General features: G+C 46.1%; 2 protein-coding genes across 2 annotated transcripts in view; one reads left to right on the plus strand and one right to left on the minus strand.

Moving 5' to 3' along the window:
* The window catches only part of LOC148521855 (kinesin-like protein KIF28), a 116,097-nt gene extending 115,040 nt beyond the window's left edge, over positions 1-1,057 (plus strand). Inside the window, exon 21 of the mRNA XM_088474465.1 lies at positions 869-1,057. Coding sequence (XP_088330591.1) covers positions 869-1,030 — 162 coding nt within the window. The 3' untranslated portion in view covers positions 1,031-1,057. The remainder of the gene's footprint in view (positions 1-868) is intronic.
* Positions 1,058-3,976: 2,919 nt separating this feature from the next.
* Positions 3,977-20,497, minus strand: part of SCCPDH (saccharopine dehydrogenase (putative)) — a 70,343-nt gene continuing 53,822 nt past the window's right edge. Inside the window, exons 9-12 of the mRNA XM_088474347.1 lie at positions 9,399-9,455; positions 7,015-7,126; positions 6,204-6,285; positions 3,977-4,223 (exon numbers count right to left, since the gene is read on the minus strand). Of these exons, the coding sequence (XP_088330473.1) occupies positions 4,118-4,223; positions 6,204-6,285; positions 7,015-7,126; positions 9,399-9,455 (357 nt within the window). The 3' untranslated portion in view covers positions 3,977-4,117. The remainder of the gene's footprint in view (positions 4,224-6,203; positions 6,286-7,014; positions 7,127-9,398; positions 9,456-20,497) is intronic.

Consider the following 20,497-nt stretch of genomic DNA (forward strand, 5'->3'; position numbering starts at 1 on the left):
ACAGGGCTTCCGTAGCCCTGTAGTACAAACCAGAAGAGCACGTGACCGCGGCTGCCTCTGACAGTTAAAGTCGGAACGCAGCCGCGGCGGAAACCCCTGAGCTGCGAGTTGGACTCCAACTCCTCCACAGCCGATTGCAAGGAGGAGGTGGGCGGCCCACGATGCTTGCTAATAGAGCGGCCCGGGGGGCACACGGCACCCTGCCCCCCGGCCCAGTCCACCACTGCTGCCGCCTCCCTCTCCGCAGCCTAACCCTTCGTGGGGAGGTACCCAACCATCCCCAGGCTGTCATACTTACGCGCATCCTTATGTTCAGGATGCCGGCAGTCGGTATGCCAGACGCTGGTATCTTTGTGTGTTCTGCATGGCGGAGTTGGCATTATGCCGGGTGTCGGTATATTGACTTCCAGGATCCTGTCACTTAAACGTACCAACTCTCCAGCAGATTACCAAACAGTACTTTGTGAGTGGCTGTTCTTTTTAGCCATGCGACTTTCTAAATGTTAAGGTGCCCACACACATACCGACTTGCACCCAATGTACACTATTTCCCCTGAACTCTCCCCAGGCAGTCGTGGTCACGATTTGGAGTTAAAAATGTCCAATCTGACTTAAGATCTATCTTGCAGCCAGTGCATTGTATCCCAGATTGGCTAATCTGCCCTACAGCACGGCAGATCTGAAGATGCGATGTACGACGAGCGGGGACGGGCATCGGCATCGTGATCAAGTGTAGAAACTCACGATTTGGCCATTTTTTTACATGATCTGTCGTCACGATTCATCGAAATCGGCCAAATTGGATGAAAAGTCAGTATGTGTGTGGGCACCATTAGATACAAGTAATCCAATTTTTTTTCTTTTTTAGGAGGAAGAAAATATTCATCTTCTGCGGCTATTTACAGAGAAGCAGTCACAAATGTTCAAAGACTTTTGGCAGCAACTTGAATCTTGCATCTGCAAATTGAAGAATGATGTGGCAGCCATTGTTAAGAAAAAAAGACAAGACATTACTTGCACTAAAAACTAGATTTGCAATAATGGAACAAATTTCATAATAAAACTATTTTTTTTTTCCTCGACGATCTACAGGACCATTTCAAGTCTATTCCACCTTAGTATATTTATCCTAAAGGGCAGAATTCAATTAACCACAATAAGAGGCGGTTTTGCATTCGCTCATGCGAACGTTTTGCACAAAATGCGTATCGTGCAATTCTCTGCTGAAGTTTTTGCACTTGCAAATGCTTTATACACAAAAACCAGCAAAAAGTTTTCACCATCTCAGAGCAGGTGAAAAGTTGTGCAGAATCCCTATTTTTGGCTAAAAATTTCGGGACTTGATTAATGACAAATTAGGGAAAATTATTTTTTCATTAGTTTAGTTTGGCCAATAATGACATATAATTTTTGGGGGAGTTTAAAGTAGTGGGTCTGCTATTTTGGGGGACTAAATGGATGGATCATGAGTTTTAAACTTTGCAGGTGGCTGCACCAGGTGCGTTTTTAAAATTTTTTTGTGCCTTAAAATGATAAATATATATTTGCACCCATTTTAATGTATCCCTAATTTTACTGCAGCATTTATTTTGGTCCACAAAACAGCTTTCTATAATTTGCCACTGTTACATGGCTGTTATATGTATTTTTCTGTAACACAATTTAAGAACCCCAAATACTTTTATTTGGGCCACTAATACACGTCTATATTGATTTCCTATGACAGCCTTTTATGGGGTACAGACAGATTTTCCCAAATTCTACTGTACTTTTCGCAGGTTACACCACGAACAGTTTTCGTGTGAATGCCGCTTCACGTCTTTTGTAATAGGGTAGTGAGAAAAACGGGAGTGTGCAAAGGCAAAAGATGCAAAAAAATTGCATCAAAACCCCCGAAGTGTGCGAACGTAACGGACATTAAATTTTTGCATTATCGTGTCTAATTGAATTCTCCCTAATTGTCTTTCAGCACTGAATTAAGTGGCACTTTTCAAAGCCTCAGTGTCTTCCGCTGCTGAATTTAAAAGGGGCAATAATAGTAAATGTATAAAAAATAAATAAATAATAAAAAAAGTGTTTTGGATTTAATATTAAATACAGGGGACAAAGACATGGAGGCTTTGAAAAGCACCACTTAGTAAATGTATCCCATTGGTACCAATCACGTCTGCGCACTGCTAAGAATGCTGTGATCATATGAATTGTATGCACAGACTGCAATAGTGAGCTATTACTAGGTATAACAATAGTGCATGTCCAGATACTTCCAATGGATCAAATTCTTCTACCAAAGGCGAAAATACTCAGTGGGTAATATATGCAACAATAAACCATAAAAAGGGGAAAAAAATAAATAAATAAAAAAAAAATATATATATATATATTTTATTTTTTTTTTTCTTTTTAGGAAATTTGCAGAACAAAGCATAAAACACGTTCCTGGACTATATCAGAACACTGTATAAGCCAGAAGGTCCTATTCCCATAAGATAACAGCAGCCATTTTAGTAAAGGAAATAGCCCAGTGGCTCACATCAGTGCTTACTTGAAACGTGTGTGGAAATCACAAAAGGTTTCTGTCACCCCTGTGTGCCCATACACCTTGAAAATGGAATAAAACGCAATCCTCACACTGCAGCTTACATATGTAATATTCATGCAGGCATACCGTATATAAAGGTTTCTTTCACCAGAGTGCCCATGCACCTTTTATTGAATTACAGACGATGCTCACACTGTAGCTTACATCAGAACCATCAATGCAGATATATAAAGGTTTCTGTAGCCTCCCACAGATGGAATAGCTTCCTCCAATATTCGCATACAAAAAAGGAAAAAAACTTTTCATGGTGCAGAATATCCAATAAAGAGTATTTATTAAAATATACACACAAAACAAAACAAAAAAGGGAAGCAGACAGATGGCTTCCCGACTATCTAAATTGGGATTTCCACTACTGCCGGGATGCTGCAGTCGGGATTTGAACCGCCGGCCTCAATCATACTGAACCCCCAAGAAATAGGGATATAACATCCGTACCAGATATCATAGAGCAGGATCACATGGATACAATTCAGCAGATAGATGGACCCAGGTATTCAAGAAAGATAGTGCACTCTCTGGACCCAAACGGTGACCGCTGGTAGTGGAGAGAAAATCCCCCTTTCACTCCTCCAACATGTTTCGACACCTACGGGTGTCTTTTTCAGAGCCTCAAAACCGGAAGGGTCGCACCGGATCTCGTGATTAGCTGGCTTATACAGTGTTCTGATAAAGTCCAGGAACGTGTTTTATGCTTTGGTCTGAAAATTTCCTAAACTCACACACCCCCCCCCCCCCCCCCCCCCCCCCCATACCCCACCCTCCCCTTTTATGGTTTATTGTTGCATATACAGTATTACCCACTAAGGATTTTCACCTGTGGTAAAATAATTTGATCCATTGGAAATATCTGGACATTAACACAGGCGTGAACATTTGGAACAAGACTAGCGCAAATATTCCTCAATGTTTTTATGAAAGTGTTTGAGTAAATTTGGGCGACTAGCTGTTGAGAAGATTTCTTGCTGCCATTTGTCTTTGTTATACAGAACTATAGTAGAGCCTGTATCGTGTATACAACCGCTGGAGCATTAGAGATGCTTTTGCCGAGACCATTATCTAGGAACAGATGCTAGAAGTTCTGGTGGTGGCTTATTGGAATATACAAACATGTGTTTGGGAAATTACCTTTATGATGCCTTATTTAAAGTAAAATAAAAATGCAAAACAGTGACTTTCCAGTCCATTAACATAAACGGAACAGACAGTTTATGTCATAAGGTATTTGCACAAAGAACTAGGACACAAAATTACAATAACTGAAATATGTAAGCAGGGAGGTTAGACCACCTGGACAGTAGACTTCTGCTTTGATCACAAATCAATATTAATTTTAATCTGTAGGACAGTTGTTTATAGGAAAAACAGAAACAATAATATTAGAATGTACTTTATTACTGAAGAAGATTACATATGAAAATTAAAGAATGTAATGGATTAACTGCAGTTATTTGTGTGCTAAGTAACATATTGTTTTAGCTAGTCATGCAGGGTAATTATAGTGCAATATATTACTCAGGCTTCTGTCTTGCTGATGACTGAAAAATGGATGCCAGCTTTGTCAAGACGTTCAATCAGTTTGGTTTTGGAAAAGGCTGCTCCTGGTGTGTAAACTCCCCCTCTGGAAGACAAGATTGTGTAAAGGAATGTAGTATAAAAATATTTTGCACTATTACCAAACATTTCCTGGAATTATTAAAGTGTGTCCTCCAGGCAAAACAAACACCAACACCTGCTTAGGTAAGTCCCATGTTACACTGCAGCATTTTCAATTATCTGGTTTGAAACAATTTTGGTTGCAGAACGGAATTTACATACGGTCTATTTAACTACCAAAATTTTGCCAATAAAGGTATGTCAGCTTTCAGGTAAATTTCTTTAAAATGTTCAATAATGGGATAAATGATGTGGGACAGATATGTGGAGGTGTAAATGATGTGGGACAGATATGTGGAGCTGTAAATGGAGGGACAGATATGTGGAGCTGTAAATGGAGGGACAGATATGTGGAGGTGTAAATGGAGGGACAGATATGTGGAGGTGTAAATGAGGGACAGGTACAGTATGTGGAGGTGTAAATGAAGGGACAGATATGTGGAGGTGTAAATGAGGGACAGGTACAGTATGTGGAGGTGTAAATGAAGGGACAGGTACAGTATGTGGAGGTGTAAATGAGGGACAGGTACCAGTATGTGGAGGTGTAAATGAAGGGACAGATATGTGGAGGTGTAAATGAAGGGACAGATATGTGGAGGTGTAAATGAAGGGACAGATACAGTATGTGGAGGTGTAAATGAAGGGACAGATATGTGGAGGTGTAAATGAAGGGACAGATACAGTATGTGGAGGTGTAAATGAAGGGACAGATATGTGGAGGTGTAAATGAAGGGACAGATACAGTATGTGGAGGTGTAAATGAAGGGACAGATACAGTATGTGGAGGTGTAAATGAAGGGACAGATACAGTATGTGGAGGTGTAAATGAAGGGACAGATACAGTATGTGGAGGTGTAAATGAAGGGACAGGTACAGTATGTGGAGGTGTAAATGAGGGACAGGTACAGTATGTGGAGGTGTAAATGAAGGGACAGATATGTGGAGGTGTAAATGAAGGGACAGATACAGTATGTGGAGGTGTAAATGAAGGGACAGATACAGTATGTGGAGGTGTAAATGAAGGGACAGATACAGTATGTGGAGGTGTAAATGAAGGGACAGATACAGTATGTGGAGGTGTAAATGAAGGGACAGATACAGTATGTGGAGGTGTAAATGAGGGACAGGTACCAGTATGTGGAGGTGTAAATGAGGGACAGGTACCAGTATGTGGAGGTGTAAATGGAGGGACAGGTATGTGGAGGTATAGGATTGACGGCAGAGGAGTTTCTAAACTTGCAGATGAGAAGTAAAAGTGTTGATTCCAACTTTTTACAAGCTTGGATAAAAACACTATACAGACATTTTTCTGTACCTAAAAACGCTGTAAAAAAACTTTTCTGAAAAACACCTGCTCGCCATCATTTTTTACAATTAATTTAATAAAAACAAGTGCACAAATCAGCTATTTCACACCTTGTAAAAACCTCCAGTACTTTCTTTATGACCACTAACCACCTCCTATATTATCCTGCTATCTCAGTTGTCACGTTTTTGGGGTCCAGGATTGTTTCCCCACTTTTTCATGCACGTCTACAAAGTCGCAAGTTATAGAAAAGTCGCACAACCTCACAGCAACTGCCGCATATAGGCATTTGTAATAGGATCTCACATTTCTTCGGCACGCGCATTCGGAAAGCCAGTAACATGTTTAGTCTGCATCTATTAGATTAGTAATTGCTAGCATATGTTGCAATAGTGGTGGAACTCTTGAAACCTTTTTGGCTTGAAATGGTGAACATCTGCCATCCAATAATAATAATGTTGCATACCCCTGGCCTATTGAATACATGGAATGACAGTTTATCACTGATGCAAACTGAAGATGGTAAATTAAAGATAAGGACTCCATAACCTCAAAGTCTGAGTTTAAACAAAGAAAAAAGTACGAAGAGAGAGCGCAAGACCATAATAAAACTTAAAATATTTTTGATATTGCTCCTACTTTTTTGGGAGAGAGCCTGGTTCTTTTATAAGGGCCACGCCAGCCTGCACCATTGCTATTGGAGTAGCAACATATCCAGCTTCTGTAAAACACAATACATAAAAATAAAATTAAACAACTTTAATATTTAGATTTAAAATATGCTAATGATTTCTAGTACATTTATCCACTTTGGATAATGATGATGGAAAAGCCCTCAGAAACGTGTGTATACTCCCATATGCTAACTCACGCTGCAAAAGCAGCACAATGGCTGAGTAATCCATTACTTATAGTAATTCTAAATAGCACAAAAGCAAAGAGACTTTACTCGAATACTAGATTTTATGTATTTCGATTCAAAATGTATTCTAAAATCATACAGAAGCTGTTTTGCAATAAACAGTCCTGTAATGCCAGCTAAATCCTACAGCCTGCTATCCAAGTGGGACATATGACAAAGCTAATACGGTTTCTAATATCTGATTTGGTATAGATATTTCAGAGCCGTAACTAGACTTTTTGGTGCCCTGTGCCAGAAAGAGCATTGGCACCCCCCCTCATTTTTCAAAGGGACATAATGCACCCAAAAAAGGGCCATGGCTTCATGGGGAAGGGCCAGGGAAGAGATAGGAGAGGCCAGGAGATGCTGGGGATGAAATAAGAGGAAGCTACAAGCAAGAATGATAATAAACAGAAATTTGACAGGTCCAAACAGCGCCCCCTGACCTGTGGTGCCCTGTGCGATTACACCGGCCGCACTACCCTAGCTACGGCCCTGAGATATTTTATTTATTGCTTAATTAGTTTAATTATAAAATAAACCCTTTACCTGGTCCTGACACCTGTGTGCAGATTTTTAGATTTGGTTTCCCTTTCTGGGGATCTTGGTCCTGGCTGTAACCCTCACCAAAGAAAGTCATTGTGAAAGAGGATTCCTCCATCTGTCAACACAAAGCATTTCCGTTATACATAGTTTCACTTGGTTTTTCTTCTCTATTCACATTATATTATAAATAATACAAAATGGGTGACTACAGATTGTCTAAATTCTCCCATAAAGTGTCAAAAGCAGGCCAGGTTTCCAGGCTTTCCTCAATAACTCACAAATCAATCAATAAGAATTAGACATTATTATAACAAGAATTATCCCACAAGTTCTGGAAACATGACTAATTGGGTATACGAGGACAGGGTTGAAACAGTCTAGACTAGTCCTACAAAGCCCAGGCTCTGTCTGATTTAAATGTGCTTTGACACAGAGGGCTTTATTTATGAAGTGCTTCTCGGCAGGTTGGAGCTGAAGATATAAAGTTGTACTACAAAATCAGCATAAAGCAGGCTGGCCTTTACACAAAAACCGCTGCTTCGTAAATAAAGCACAGAGGATCCAAAGGTGCACTGATTTATCATCACAAAAACTGACTGTCATGAAAAGTCAGAAGCATAACACGCTGCTCTTTCCGAAACCATATCCTTCCCAGTCAGCCATGGATTAAACTGCAGTCTATTACTCATTATTTATTACTTTTGAAGGATAGCATAGATTTCTGAGCATTAACTGATGACGCATTTTTGTGCGTCATCAGTACATTTATATAAAAGCATGGTTCGCATCAGACTAATTGGATTTAAATTTAAGTCTGCTCAATATGGTGGCCAGAGTGTATAGTCTATACACAGAGATCAGCTATCAATGACAGAATTAGAAGCCAGGGAAATGGCCAAGAAGGATTACTTATGGTCCCTGGATATTAGACTAGATGCTCAATGAGGAATTATTCCGTTCCCTGAAATCACAACATTTCATAGGCTGTGACACCACAATAGGGATTTTATGTTGGATTCTCCTATAGTCCGTGAAGTTAATGGCACTTAAAACAGAGATAAGTCTCATATCTTATCTGTCAGTCAACACATAAAGAGCCATTGCACGCTGGCTAATATTGTAGGGAATGGGGGATGTCCGAGCAGTGCCCAATAGGATTCCCTTACTCCTGCAGCCTAAGGAAATAAGAGGGATTCCCATCCAGCCCCATAGAATATCAGGAAAAAAAAGGAATCTCTCTGGTGCTGGAGGAATGTATTGCAACAATCTTGGTTATAATCTGATAAAATGTATCTGTGACAGCACTGTAACTAGACTGTCCCTTACTCTCCTAAAAGGAGAGCTATACAGTGTTTTGGGACTGTCCAGATAATGGTCTCAGCTTCACCCAATACAATGATCAACCTTTTACTCATACAGGGGCCCATTTATCAATGATCACTTTTGCAACGCGATCAGGGCATTCCAGTAATGCCCATGATCGCATTGCAAAATGCGATCCTATTGGCTGGCTGTATCATCCGGGACATGCAGGGACAGGGTCTCCGAAAGGAGCGCGTCCCTGCGATATCTCCGGAGGGCTGCCGGCCAGTGCAAGGGGTGCTGCGCATGCGCAGTCCCACGGACTGCACATGCACATCCGCCATAGCCGGGGAGGTTTCTGGCAGATCCCTCCGCCGGCTAATTATGTGGAGTGTAGCCCATAGGCTACAGCAGCTAAAGTCATCTTCAGATGGAGTTAGCTGCGGGGGCCAATATACGGAATGCATCGCATTCCGGATATTGGTAAATTTGGCAGCATCGCATTTCCCATAGAAACCTATGGGGGAGGCAGCTGCCAGTGGTAATGGAGGGATCGGAGATACCTGCTGCGGTCTCTCCTTAATACATCCGGGGGATACTTCATATTTGAGGTAAACCCCCGAAAATGGTGTTTGAGGACTATACCTCAAATACACTTTGGTAAATGTGCCCCACAGTGTGCTATATTGTAAAGTACTAATGACCAAGAGAGTGACTAATTAGAACTGTAAATGACATTAAGAAGAAAACAAAACATACAACTGTCCTGGAGAAACAAATGACATAATAAAATGTTTGTTAACATAATGCAGGACAGTAAGTAATGAAAAATGTACAAAAAAAAAAAAAAAAAGTAAAAATAAATGAACAAACATAAAACCCCATAATGGATAGATCGAAATAAAACATTAAATTAAAAAGGTAAAAAAAAATGACTTAAATTGACAAGTTTCTCTGCATCCAGCCGCTTCCCTGTTCAACTGCCTGAGGAAGTGGCTGGATGACACAAAACACATCCCATTGTCTTAAGAACACTACAGAATAAAGTTACTTTATACAAAACAATTAATGAAAGGACAAGTTACCTGTTTCTGTGTTGGTCCTTCACTAGAGAAATAACCAAAAGAAAAGAATTTCGGAAACTGTTAAAAGAAGAAAAAATAAAATATGAAAAGATGCTGCATAGCCAAAACTGTGTTACAATTCAACATCAGAAAATCCCCTAAAGTGGGTAAAGCTGCGTTCCTCAACAGCAACACATTGAGTTCACTACGTACAAACTTTCAAAGTTCAACTTATTGCAGTGGTTTCTCCTTACCTGTCAGTCCACAGCTTCAAATATTCACCAACTATAGTTCCTACCTTTAACCATCAAAAATGACTCCAGGACCAGCTGTTTATATTGTATATCTGACCTGATCCACAGATTCAGAAACAAGCAAGGTTACACTACACACCAATAGATTCTCAAATCAAAACATACTCAGAGCCATTTTATTAAAGCAGAACAGACTTACAGGGCGACCTCTTAAAAGAAGCAGTCACTTATAGGTAAAACAAATCCCCTTCAAGGACAGAAAGATATACAAATGGTATGGGGAGATGCAAGACATAAAAGGTATTCCTCACATGGATACATTTACTGCAGTCAAATGAGGAAATAAGGGGCATTGCATATTATATCTGCATTCATAACTTATAAGCCTTTAAGTAATCCCGTGTGCTACAAAGAGAATTTCTGATTATACAAAAAAAACAACTTTTCAGACATTGTATAACATGGTATCACCTAGAGGCGTGTACGTTATGGATGCAGATATGGTATGCCATGCACAAGGTTAAACATTATTACTGCACTGACCCAAAACCTTTGCGAATTTGCTGAACTGGTCCTACGAGGTTGCTCTCAGACTCCCTCCCTCCCCTGGGATCCGGACCCATATCACCTTCACACCTTATTTATACCTCAGCTGTTCACAGTGCGGTTTATATCCCTCTGAGAATGTTTTATATGTTTTTACGATTTGTCATTATAAATAAATTTATTTTTATGGAAAAACTTTTCAGTCCTCCATAATCAGCAATGGGTACTGCAAAGATACCTTTATAAGTGGAGGACAACTTACAGTTTTGTGAGTACTGGTACACTTCTCTGCTTTCAAATATTCTGTTTGATACTAAAGATACCTTTATAAGTTTTGCACCGTTTGATAGGACTGTAAGTTCTAGGTGTGTGCATATACCTTGTGATTGATCAAAGATATCTTGATAGGAGTGTTCCCATCTCTATAATCAGTGAGTTGGGGTACGCCTCATCTTTTTCTTTCTTCAAAATTTAGTTTTGAAGAAACAATGTTTATTATAACTTTTAAGAACATCTCACACTGATGTTTATATATATATATATATATATATAACATCTCGTTCAAATGGCGCCACTCCGTAGAAAACAGCACACAAGTCAGTGCAAGGTATACGCAACGTTATGTTATGTTGGCTTGACAAAAGCGCGAAATAAAGCGCTGAAACGTTGCTTATACCTTGCACTGACTTGTGTGCTGTTTTCTACGGAGTGCCGCCATTTGAACGATATATACAGCTTCCCCCATTCATTTGTGGTAAGACTGAGGAGGGCACCCGGCAAGTATACAGCTTTAAGACTCGAGTGCCGGATATTTGAATTGATATATATATATATATATCTCTCCTTTTTCCCTATATCTGCGGGATCTCTGGTAAAGACAAAGAGAGGACCTTAGGACTGATGTCTATAACTGCATTTATACGGATAAGTATAATTATTCTTTTCACTGTTCACAAAAGTACTATACACAAGCAGCGCTATTTTTCAATATTTTTGAACACTAGAAGTTTCCAATTAGCTTAGTCAGTAAAAACTCACCTTCCAAAGCGATGTCTTCTCCCTCCAGCGCCGGGACCCGGTCTCCTGCAGCAGTGGTGCGTGTAAGCGTGCGTTTGTATGGAAATGGGATTGAAATGCTGGCTCTCCCCCCTAACCCTCCCTTATGGGTGCCTAAACCCCTCTTACCTATCAAATCCTTTGCTGGCATTCAGCAGTTGGGATTGTGTGTGACCAACATAGGCGAGTCCGCGGGGGATGCAGCAGCAGGGAGAACTACATTTCCTAGCAGCCCCCTCGACTCCCAACAACCCCCTCCCCAGTGCAAAGATGGAGGGGATATAGACCACAGGAGAAGTAGTTCCCCCTCCCCCCGTCGCACTGACCTGAACTCCAGTCTGCCAGGAGGGGTTTTGCAGGCATGAGTATGCGGCTTTTGGTGTCACCCCCTTAGAAAGGTGACATCCGGTGCGGCCCACACCCCGCTAGTGACGCCACTGCCCTGGGGTATCCTTGGGAGGGGGGGGAAGGGGGTTGGGGGAACACCTTTTTTTTTTGGGGGGGGGGGGGGCCCTCACACTGTGCGTGTCCCCTGCTGTGCCCTTTCCCCCCAGCTGGTTGAGCCTGGTGCTGGTTACTCGATATACCCAAAGCAGTGTTTCCAGGACCAGAAAGGGCTCAAATATCCGATGCTGGTTATGCATTGGTGGGGGACCATACTCCGTTTTACGTATGCACACAGGCACTTCTATTCATTTCTGTCCAAATATGACTGAACTAACACACTTGCAAACACGATTCCATACACTAACGGAAAAAACAATGGTGTATGGAAACAAACACGAGTCTTAGTAAATTTGTGAGTTTGTTTGTCCGAGTTTTAAACACACTGTGCATCACATGGACACAAGTGTGTTTTTCTCAGACACTATTCTTAGTAAATAATATGAGATATGGTAAGAACTTACCCTTGTTATCTCTATTTCTACGAAGTCCATAGGGTTCCACAGGATACCTTGGGGTATAGGTGTGACGTCAGTCGCAGGGCACCAAAGAGTTAAGCTTTCAGCCTCCCAGGATGCACTAGGTCCCCCTCCTATACCCCGCCCCCGGGCCAAGGCACCTCAGTTAGTTACCAAGCCATAGGCCGGAGGAGGAGAAGGAAGAGAGAGAACAAAGATCTGGACACATACAAGAATCACATTCTCACCAGAGGGAGACGGAAAACCGGTGACCAGAGCAAAGCCCATCTGCAGCACAGGTGCGACAGGGCGGGAGTCCTGTGGAACCCTATGGACTTCGTAGAAATAGAGATAACAAGGGTAAGTTCTTACCATATCTCATATTTTCTACTTCAGGGTCCATAGGGTATCCACAGGATACCTTGGGGATGTCCCAAAGCAGTATCCTTTAAGGGTGGGGACGCTCCTGTGCAGAAAGGAGAATCCGCCGCCCGAAGGAAGCATCCTGAGAGGCGAAGGTGTCAAACCTGTAATACCTCACGAAGGTATGGACAGAAGACCACGTAGCAGCCTTGCAGATCTGAACTGCCGAGGCACCACGTCGAGCTGCCCACGAAGGACCCACAGACCTAGTGGAATGAGCCTTCAGAGAAGGAGGGACCGGTAGGCCTTCATGAAGATAAGCTTCAGAAATAGCCATACGGATCCAGGCTGCCAAAGTTTGCTTTGAAGCAGGCCAACCCTTTTTACGGAAGCCAAAGAGGACAAACAAAGCGTCCGACTTCCTAAACGAAGAAGTGCGGTCAACATAAGTCCTTAAGGCCCGCACAACATCCAAAGAGGCCTCACCCACGGAAAGACCCGGTGAGTTAAAGGCCGGAACAACTATTTCCTCGTTAATATGAAACTGGGAAACAACTTTGGGAAGAAACTCGGGCCGAGTGCGGAGCACTGCCCTGTTCCCATAAAAAACCAAGAAAGGGGGTCTACAAGAAAGAGCCCCTAACTCAGAAACACGTCTGGCCGAAGCAATAGCCAGAAGGAAAACAGTCTTAGCTGTTAGCCATTTAAGATCCACTGAGCCCAGTGGTTCAAACGGCGGTCCTTGGAGAGCCCTCAGGACCACAGCCAAATCCCAAGGCGCCACAGGTGGAACAAAGGGCGGCTGAATGCGGAGAACACCCTGCATAAAGGTGCGCACATCCGGGATTGTAGCAATCCTACGGTGAAACCAGACAGATAGGGCCGAAACCTGTACCTTCAAAGAAGCAAGGCGAAGCCCATGATCTAGTCCCGCTTGCAGGAAGGCGAGAATCCGAGACAGACGAAACTCCCGCGGTGCATAACCTCTCGGTCGACACCACTGGAAGAACGTATGCCACACGCGATGGTATATCCTCGCGGAAGACGGTTTCCGAGCTCGTAACATGGTACGCACCACAGAGCTGGAAAACCCCCGGGACCTCAGCATGGCCGTCTCAACAGCCACGCCGTCAAAGACAGCCGAGTCAGGTCCGGGTGAAGGCAAGGACCCTGAGACAGAAGGTCCGGTCGTAGCGGCAACCGCAGAGGAATGTCCACGGACAGACCCTGAAGGTCTGAGAACCAGTGCCGTCTGGGCCACGCGGGAGCTATCAACAGGAGCGTCCCTCCTTCCTGTTTGAATTTCCGGATTACCCGTGGAAGAAGGGAGACCGGAGGGAACAGGTATGCGAACCGGAACGTCCACCGGACGGACAGAGCATCCACCAGAGATGCCCCTTCGTCTCTTGTGCGAGACCCGTACACCGGCAACTTGTTGTTGTGCCGGGACGCCATGAGGTCGATTTCTGGAAGACCCCACCTGTCCACCAGTAGTTGAAAAACGTCCGGGTGCAGGGACCATTCCCCCGGATGAACGTCCTGGCGACTTAGAAAGTCCGCCTCCCAATTGAGCACTCCCGGGATGAAGACCGCTGATATGGCCGGAAGATTGCGCTCCGCCCAAACCAGGATCCGAGAGACCTCTACGAGAGCCGCCCGACTGCGAGTTCCTCCTTGCCTGTTTATGTAGGCCACGGTGGTAGCGTTGTCCGACTGGACCTGCACCGGGCGACCCTGGAGAAACCGCTGTGCCTGCTGGAGAGCATTGAAGACCGCACGGAGTTCCAAGATATTTATTGGAAGCTCCGCTTCTGTCGGCGTCCACCTGCCCTGGAACAAGTGTGGACCCGAAACTGCTCCCCAGCCCCGAAGACTGGCGTCCGTTGTCAACAGGACCCAATTTGGAACCCAGAACGGACGTCCCTTGTTGAGGTGGGTCGTCTGTAACCACCACGTAAGGGACAGGCGAACCTCCTGGGTGAGCACAATCGTCTGGGACTTCAGAGACTGAGTCAGCCCGTTCCACTTGGACAGGATCAGGTGCTGCAGAGGTCTGGAGTGAAACTGGGCGTATTCCACCATGTCGAACACCGACACCATGGAGCCCAGTAACCTCATCGCCGAGTGTAAGGACACCCGGCGGCTGTGCAGACAACTGCGCACCCTTGACTGTAAAGCAGAGATCTTGTCCTCCGTCACGAAGATCCTTTGCTGTCCCGAGTCCAATAAGGCTCCAAGATGCAGAATCCTCCGAGACGGGATTAGAGTGGACTTCTGCCAGTTGATTAGCCAGCCGTGCCGTTGCAGCAGTGCAATGGTCAGGTCCAAGTGGCGTAACAGGAGCTCTGGAGATCCTGCCACCAATAACAGGTCGTCCAAATACGGCAACATGCGGACTCCCTGCAGCCGCAGAGAAGCCGCCATGACCGCCATCACCTTGGTGAAAACACGTGGTGCTGTTGCCAGGCCAAAAGGTAACGCCCGAAACTGGAAGTGGTCGCTGCTGATTGCAAACCTGAGGAACTGTTGATGGCGCCAAAGAATAGGGACATGCAGGTAAGCGTCCTGTATGTCCAATGACACCAAGTAGTCCCCAGGTTCCAGCGCCAGAATGATGGACCGTAGGGTCTCCATCCGAAACTTCGGGACCCGCAAAGACTTGTTGAGTGCTTTGAGGTTGAGAATCGGACGATATGACCCATTGGGTTTCTGTACCAAAAATAGATTTGAATAGAAACCCTGGCCCCTCTGGGAGAATGGAACCGCCACTATAACTCCAGCCTGGAGCATAGTGTGCAATACCTTCCGCAGCTCCGTAGCCTTGTTCCGGTCTGATGGGAGACCCGTGGTGAAGAAGCGAGCCGGGGGTCTGTGCCGGAAGGAGAGGGCGTATCCGTGGGAAACCACCTCCAGAACCCAAGTGTCTGTCGTAGTGGTCGACCAACACTGGGCGAACTGTAGCAGGCGGCCTCCCACCCTGGGATCCCCCAAAGGGAGGCCCGGACCGTCAGGCCGCAGGCTTGTCATCTGGCTTGGGGGCCGGACGTCTGGTACTCCATGCCTGCTTCCGGGGCTTGACCGATTTCTTAGGGCCAGCCTGTCGAGGAAACGACTGTGGTTTGGGCCTGCCCTGGGCCCTAGATGACCGAAAGGACGATGGTCCCGAACCAGAAGGAGCAGCGGCCGACGGGAGACAGGCAGATTTGGCTGCCGCCAGCGTGGCCACAATCTTATCCAGATCCGGACCGAAGAGAACTTCTCCGGTAAACGGCAACGCTTCCAGACCTTTCTTGGAATCTGCGGCCGCCTTCCAGGATCGCAGCCACAAGGTGCGACGAGCAGCTACCGCTGCTGAAGAAATTCTAGACACCAGAGTACTAATGTCTAGAGCCGCCTCGTTGATGTAGGTGGCCGAATCACGGAGATTGCCAATCAACTCCGCCTGATCGGCCGGACAATCGGATTCAAAAGAAGCCTCTAATGAATCCGCCCAGCGCTCCATCGCTCTGGCAACCCAGCAAATGGCCATAGCCGGCCGTGCTGCCCCCCCTGCAAGGGAATAAGCGGACTTCAGGCAGATTTCTACCTTGCGGTCCGTAGCATCCTTAAGGGAGGACATGGATGGCATCGGCAATGTGGCACTACGGACAAGACGGGTCACGTGAGAATCCACCTGTGGAGGGGATTCCCACTTCGCAAAATAATTATCCGCGAACGGATAAGCCACCGCCAGGCGTCTCTGCGGCTGGTATCTTTTGCCAGGTTGTTTCCACGCCTCCTCTAAATGGTCCACCAACTGACCCGAAAGAGGAAAGACTGTGGCATCGCCCTTCACATCTTTGAAAAAGGCATACTTAGATTTAGCCGCTGGGGGAACTTCGTCCTCAATCACCAAGGCTGTGCGGACCGCCCGAATAAGTCCAGGAATATATACTTTGGACTTAGCATCAGCGTCCTTAGTATGGAGAGGTTCCTGATCGTAAGGATCTAGAATCTCCCCATCATCAGACGTCCCTTCGTCATCCTCATAAGGAGCGGACAGAGACGCCACCGGCCTTTTATGAGACCGCATCACAGACTCCCCTTGCAACACATCCGACAAGTGCTGTAAAGAACTCGTCAGGGAGTTAACCCACGCTGGCTCCTGAGAACCCGGGAGCGGGGAAATAGGGAGACTGTGGGGTACCACCAATTGTCGTGGGAACCCCTGCATGGGTGACGACACCACAGACTGCTGGGACAAACCCATCGGAGTAAACGCGGGCTGCGGAGCTAACTGGCCCACTAAAGCTGTTAACGCCTGAGCGAAACAAGCCCAGGGCGGCTCCTGTACCGGTGCTGTAACCGTAATAGGCCGCGCCATGGACAAACACTGCCGGCAAAGGCCCTCCGCGCTACCCTCCCCCTCCGCTAACGGTACTTTGCACGTGGTACACTGTAGCCGGAGGGGAAAATCACTTTCAGACATGATGGCACCACGTATGTGACCTCTCTCACCAATTAAGTATTAAATAGGCGAGAGACCACCCTGCAGCACCGCACCGCAAGGGCTTTAGCAGAAAGAACAGGGACAGTAATAAAGCTGACAGTTTAGAGAAGAAAAGATTACAGGCAGCAGCGCTAGCACAGTCACATACAATGCAGAAAAATAACAATTCCTGCACTAACAGCGCTGATCACTCAACTACACAGACACAGGGCCTGGTAGGACACAGCGCTGCATACACAGACCTGACCACAGCGGAGGAGAGGTATGCGGGGGGACCCAGACCACGATGCTTCCGTCCAGCGCTTCCAGCAGCGTTCACCATGCGTTCTGGAGAAGATGGCCGCCGAGGAGCAGAGAGGAGGCTGGCCTGGGGGAGGAGCGCTGCCACAGGACCAGTCGGCAGCATGCAGAGAGGGCTGTGTGCAGCGGGGGAGGCGCCGGCTGTGAGACAGGGAAGGCGCGCTCCCCTGGCATGCATTTAACCTCTGGGACGCCGCAGCGCTACCGCTCTGCTGCGGTCCGCTGTCCCAGGGGGTAGTGGAAGCGCAGGTTGGTCGCCTGGCTCCACGCTGCAGCCAGTCCCCAGGGAGCCCCCTGCCTGGGGACTTAGGACCATGTGATCAGCGGGGACCCACCGCGGGACCCCGCTGCTTACCTCTGTCCCCCTTGAATCCGGCCATGGTCCGGAGCATCTGGGGTCACCGCTAGCTGTGACCCCAGACGCCCACCAGCATCCCCGGATCAGTACCGGCGTTCTGGTACCGGCGGGGTGTAGGGAAGACAGCATGGACGTCAGGACTGACTGTCCATGCTGTTCATCCAGTTGTGCAGCCACAGCTGCATGAAGAATAAGCTTCAGGGGCTCTTCTAGCCCCCACTCCAACAGGTGCACCCGACTCCGGCCGGGCACCAAACTAAACTGAGGTGCCTTGGCCTGGGGGCGGGGTATAGGAGGGGGACCTAGTGCATCCTGGGAGGCTGAAAGCTTAACTCTTTGGTGCCCTGCGACTGACGTCACACCTATACCCCAAGGTATCCTGTGGATACCCTATGGACCCTGAAGTAGAAATACCCCCTAGTGTCTAACATTACCACTAGTAGGCAGGGACGGAGGGTTAGACTTCTAAAATGGTTAAAACTAGGCAAGTAGTAGGTACTTGTCATAGGAGTGGAATTGGAGGGGGAAGACTTGTGAAAGTATTTATCCATGCTCCATACACCAGCAGCAATGTGAAACGGTGTAGATCAAATACAGAGATTCAATATACAGCTACAATATCTATAAAAGATTAATTCAGTGCAATTTTAACAGTAGATGCAGTAAAGGAGTCGGTACCTCCGAGACAACAAAATGACATTCCTATACAAGCAAAGAAACACTTTAAATAAAGGAGTGATAAAAATGACACCACTAGATGGGGCAGTGTACCATGGATAGCAATAAACAGGAACATTTCAGCCATTCAATTCAGCACAAATAAAGAGCAGTGCTGGACAGATAAGGAGAGCAATGTCCCCAAATCCGCCCAGAAATAAAGAAGCTAAAAAGGTCTCACAAGAAAAAAAAAAACTGCAAACTGCTCAGCTGGTCAGAATACATTTCAGATGCAGATGGAAATGTTCTCCAGATATTTGTGGCCAAGTAGTGCCAGAGGCAATAGCTATGATGGAGTCTATGGAACCAGGTGGTAGACTTATCCCGCAGCAGCAGAAAATTGTAGGGGAGGGGAAAAATAGAAGGTAGGCAAGTGAACCATTGGAAGGATAAAGGAAGGAGAGAAGTTGGGAGGAGAGCCAAACGAAGAGGGTAAGAAGCAACGCAGGGACCTGAAAAGAGGGAGCAGTATTGTTAATAGGAAAGAGGTTACCACAGACAGTAAGGAGGGAGAGCTCAACTGGAAACGGTCTTGGAAGGAAGGTCACGTTGCATCCACAGAGGATCCAACTGAAAATGGTAATGGAAGTGTACAGGCTTAGAGAAGATGCGGCTGCAGGGATCGGCACCTGTAAGGCAGTTCCCGCACACCAGCGCCTCCACTGCAGCAGCAGGTCCTAAGCATTCACAAGAGAAAATCCGAGACCGCAGGGAGATTGGCCACTGTCCCTGACAGTTGAAGAGAGATGGCCGCAGATGCCGTCCACAAGATCTGCAATTCCGCCACTCCAGCACACCAACAACAAGCCTCAGTAGACACGCAGCAGGTTGTGCAGTAAAGGACCGTCTGGTAGGAGTCAGATAGGCAGGGTTGGAGTGGCCCACAGGGGTAAGCCCCGGTGGGCCCCACTGCCTGAGGGCCCACCCCCTCTTCTAGGAATCAGGTTTCAGACTTTGCACTTGAATTATACATTATGTGATACCGCTACATTATATATGTTACATTACACTGCACATGACTATGGTGTTTTTTTCTACAATGCATTGCAGTTATCAGGTACATTATCATACATGCACTACCAATAAATATTATATTATTTTTAAAGGGGCCCCAACCGTGCACATTCGAATGGTTATGGCTGGCAACACCGCTAAATATGAGCCTCTATCACTGCATTCCAAGGGTGGGCTCTTTATGCCCAGTCCGGACCCTGCCGATAGGGATATACTAGATGCGCGTGAGCTGCAGCCCCATTCATACAGGCAAACTCAGCAGATGGCTAGATTCCATTGGAAACAACTTCCCAAGCTAATAAAGGCGCCAAAGCAATCTTCACCCAAAAAAAAAAAAAAACGAGTCAGGGAAGATGCCTGGTGCTAACAAATAACTGCATGTATAGGAATGGAGAAGATTGTAGGGAGACACTTAACAGCTCAATTAAAATGCAGTCATGCTGGATGCTCCGTCCACCGGAAGTCTCACACCAAGTTATTCTATGGCGAGAGAATAATGACACCTCAATAAAATGGACAGGAGAGGTCTGGGAGGAGATTGTTAGAAGAGTAAAAAATATTTAATTCTAAATACTTAACAGTGTAATACCCGGCTGTGTGAGGTATTACGTGCATCCCGCTACAGTACACGTGGATTCCATTACACAGGAAGACAATGTCCAGCAGCCTCTGCAACTGCTAAAGAGGTCAGAAGCAGGTCACATGACCGGTGTCAGGTGGTCAGACATGTGACATTTGAAAGCAATTGGTAGTTGGTCAGGGGAGAGCCGAGGTGACTGTCCTGGAGAGCAGAGCTGAGAAGAGGCAGATTGAGAACAGCTCTGTCCTGGCACGTGAGGAGGACCGGTGTCCTGATGACACTCTGGTCACGGTGTCTGGCAGTGCTGTCCCAGGGAAAAATGATCAGCAGGACCGAAGGTGGAAGCAGCGGTGGTGACAGAATGTGGGCAGAGAGACTGGGCTGAGGCAGGAACCATTGGGAAAGACTGTGCATCAGTGCAGCACAGCATAGTACAGCTGTGAGAGGGGCTTCCCAGTACTGAGAACTGCCCCTTGGAGCCAGAGCAAGAGTGGAGAGTCTAGCAGTGGTTCAGCATGAGCCCTCAGGTAACCAAATACAC

Source organism: Taudactylus pleione, unplaced genomic scaffold, assembly GCF_031769625.1.
Source record: "Taudactylus pleione unplaced genomic scaffold, aTauple2 ptg000154l, whole genome shotgun sequence".
Lineage (NCBI taxonomy): Eukaryota > Metazoa > Chordata > Amphibia > Anura > Myobatrachidae > Taudactylus > Taudactylus pleione.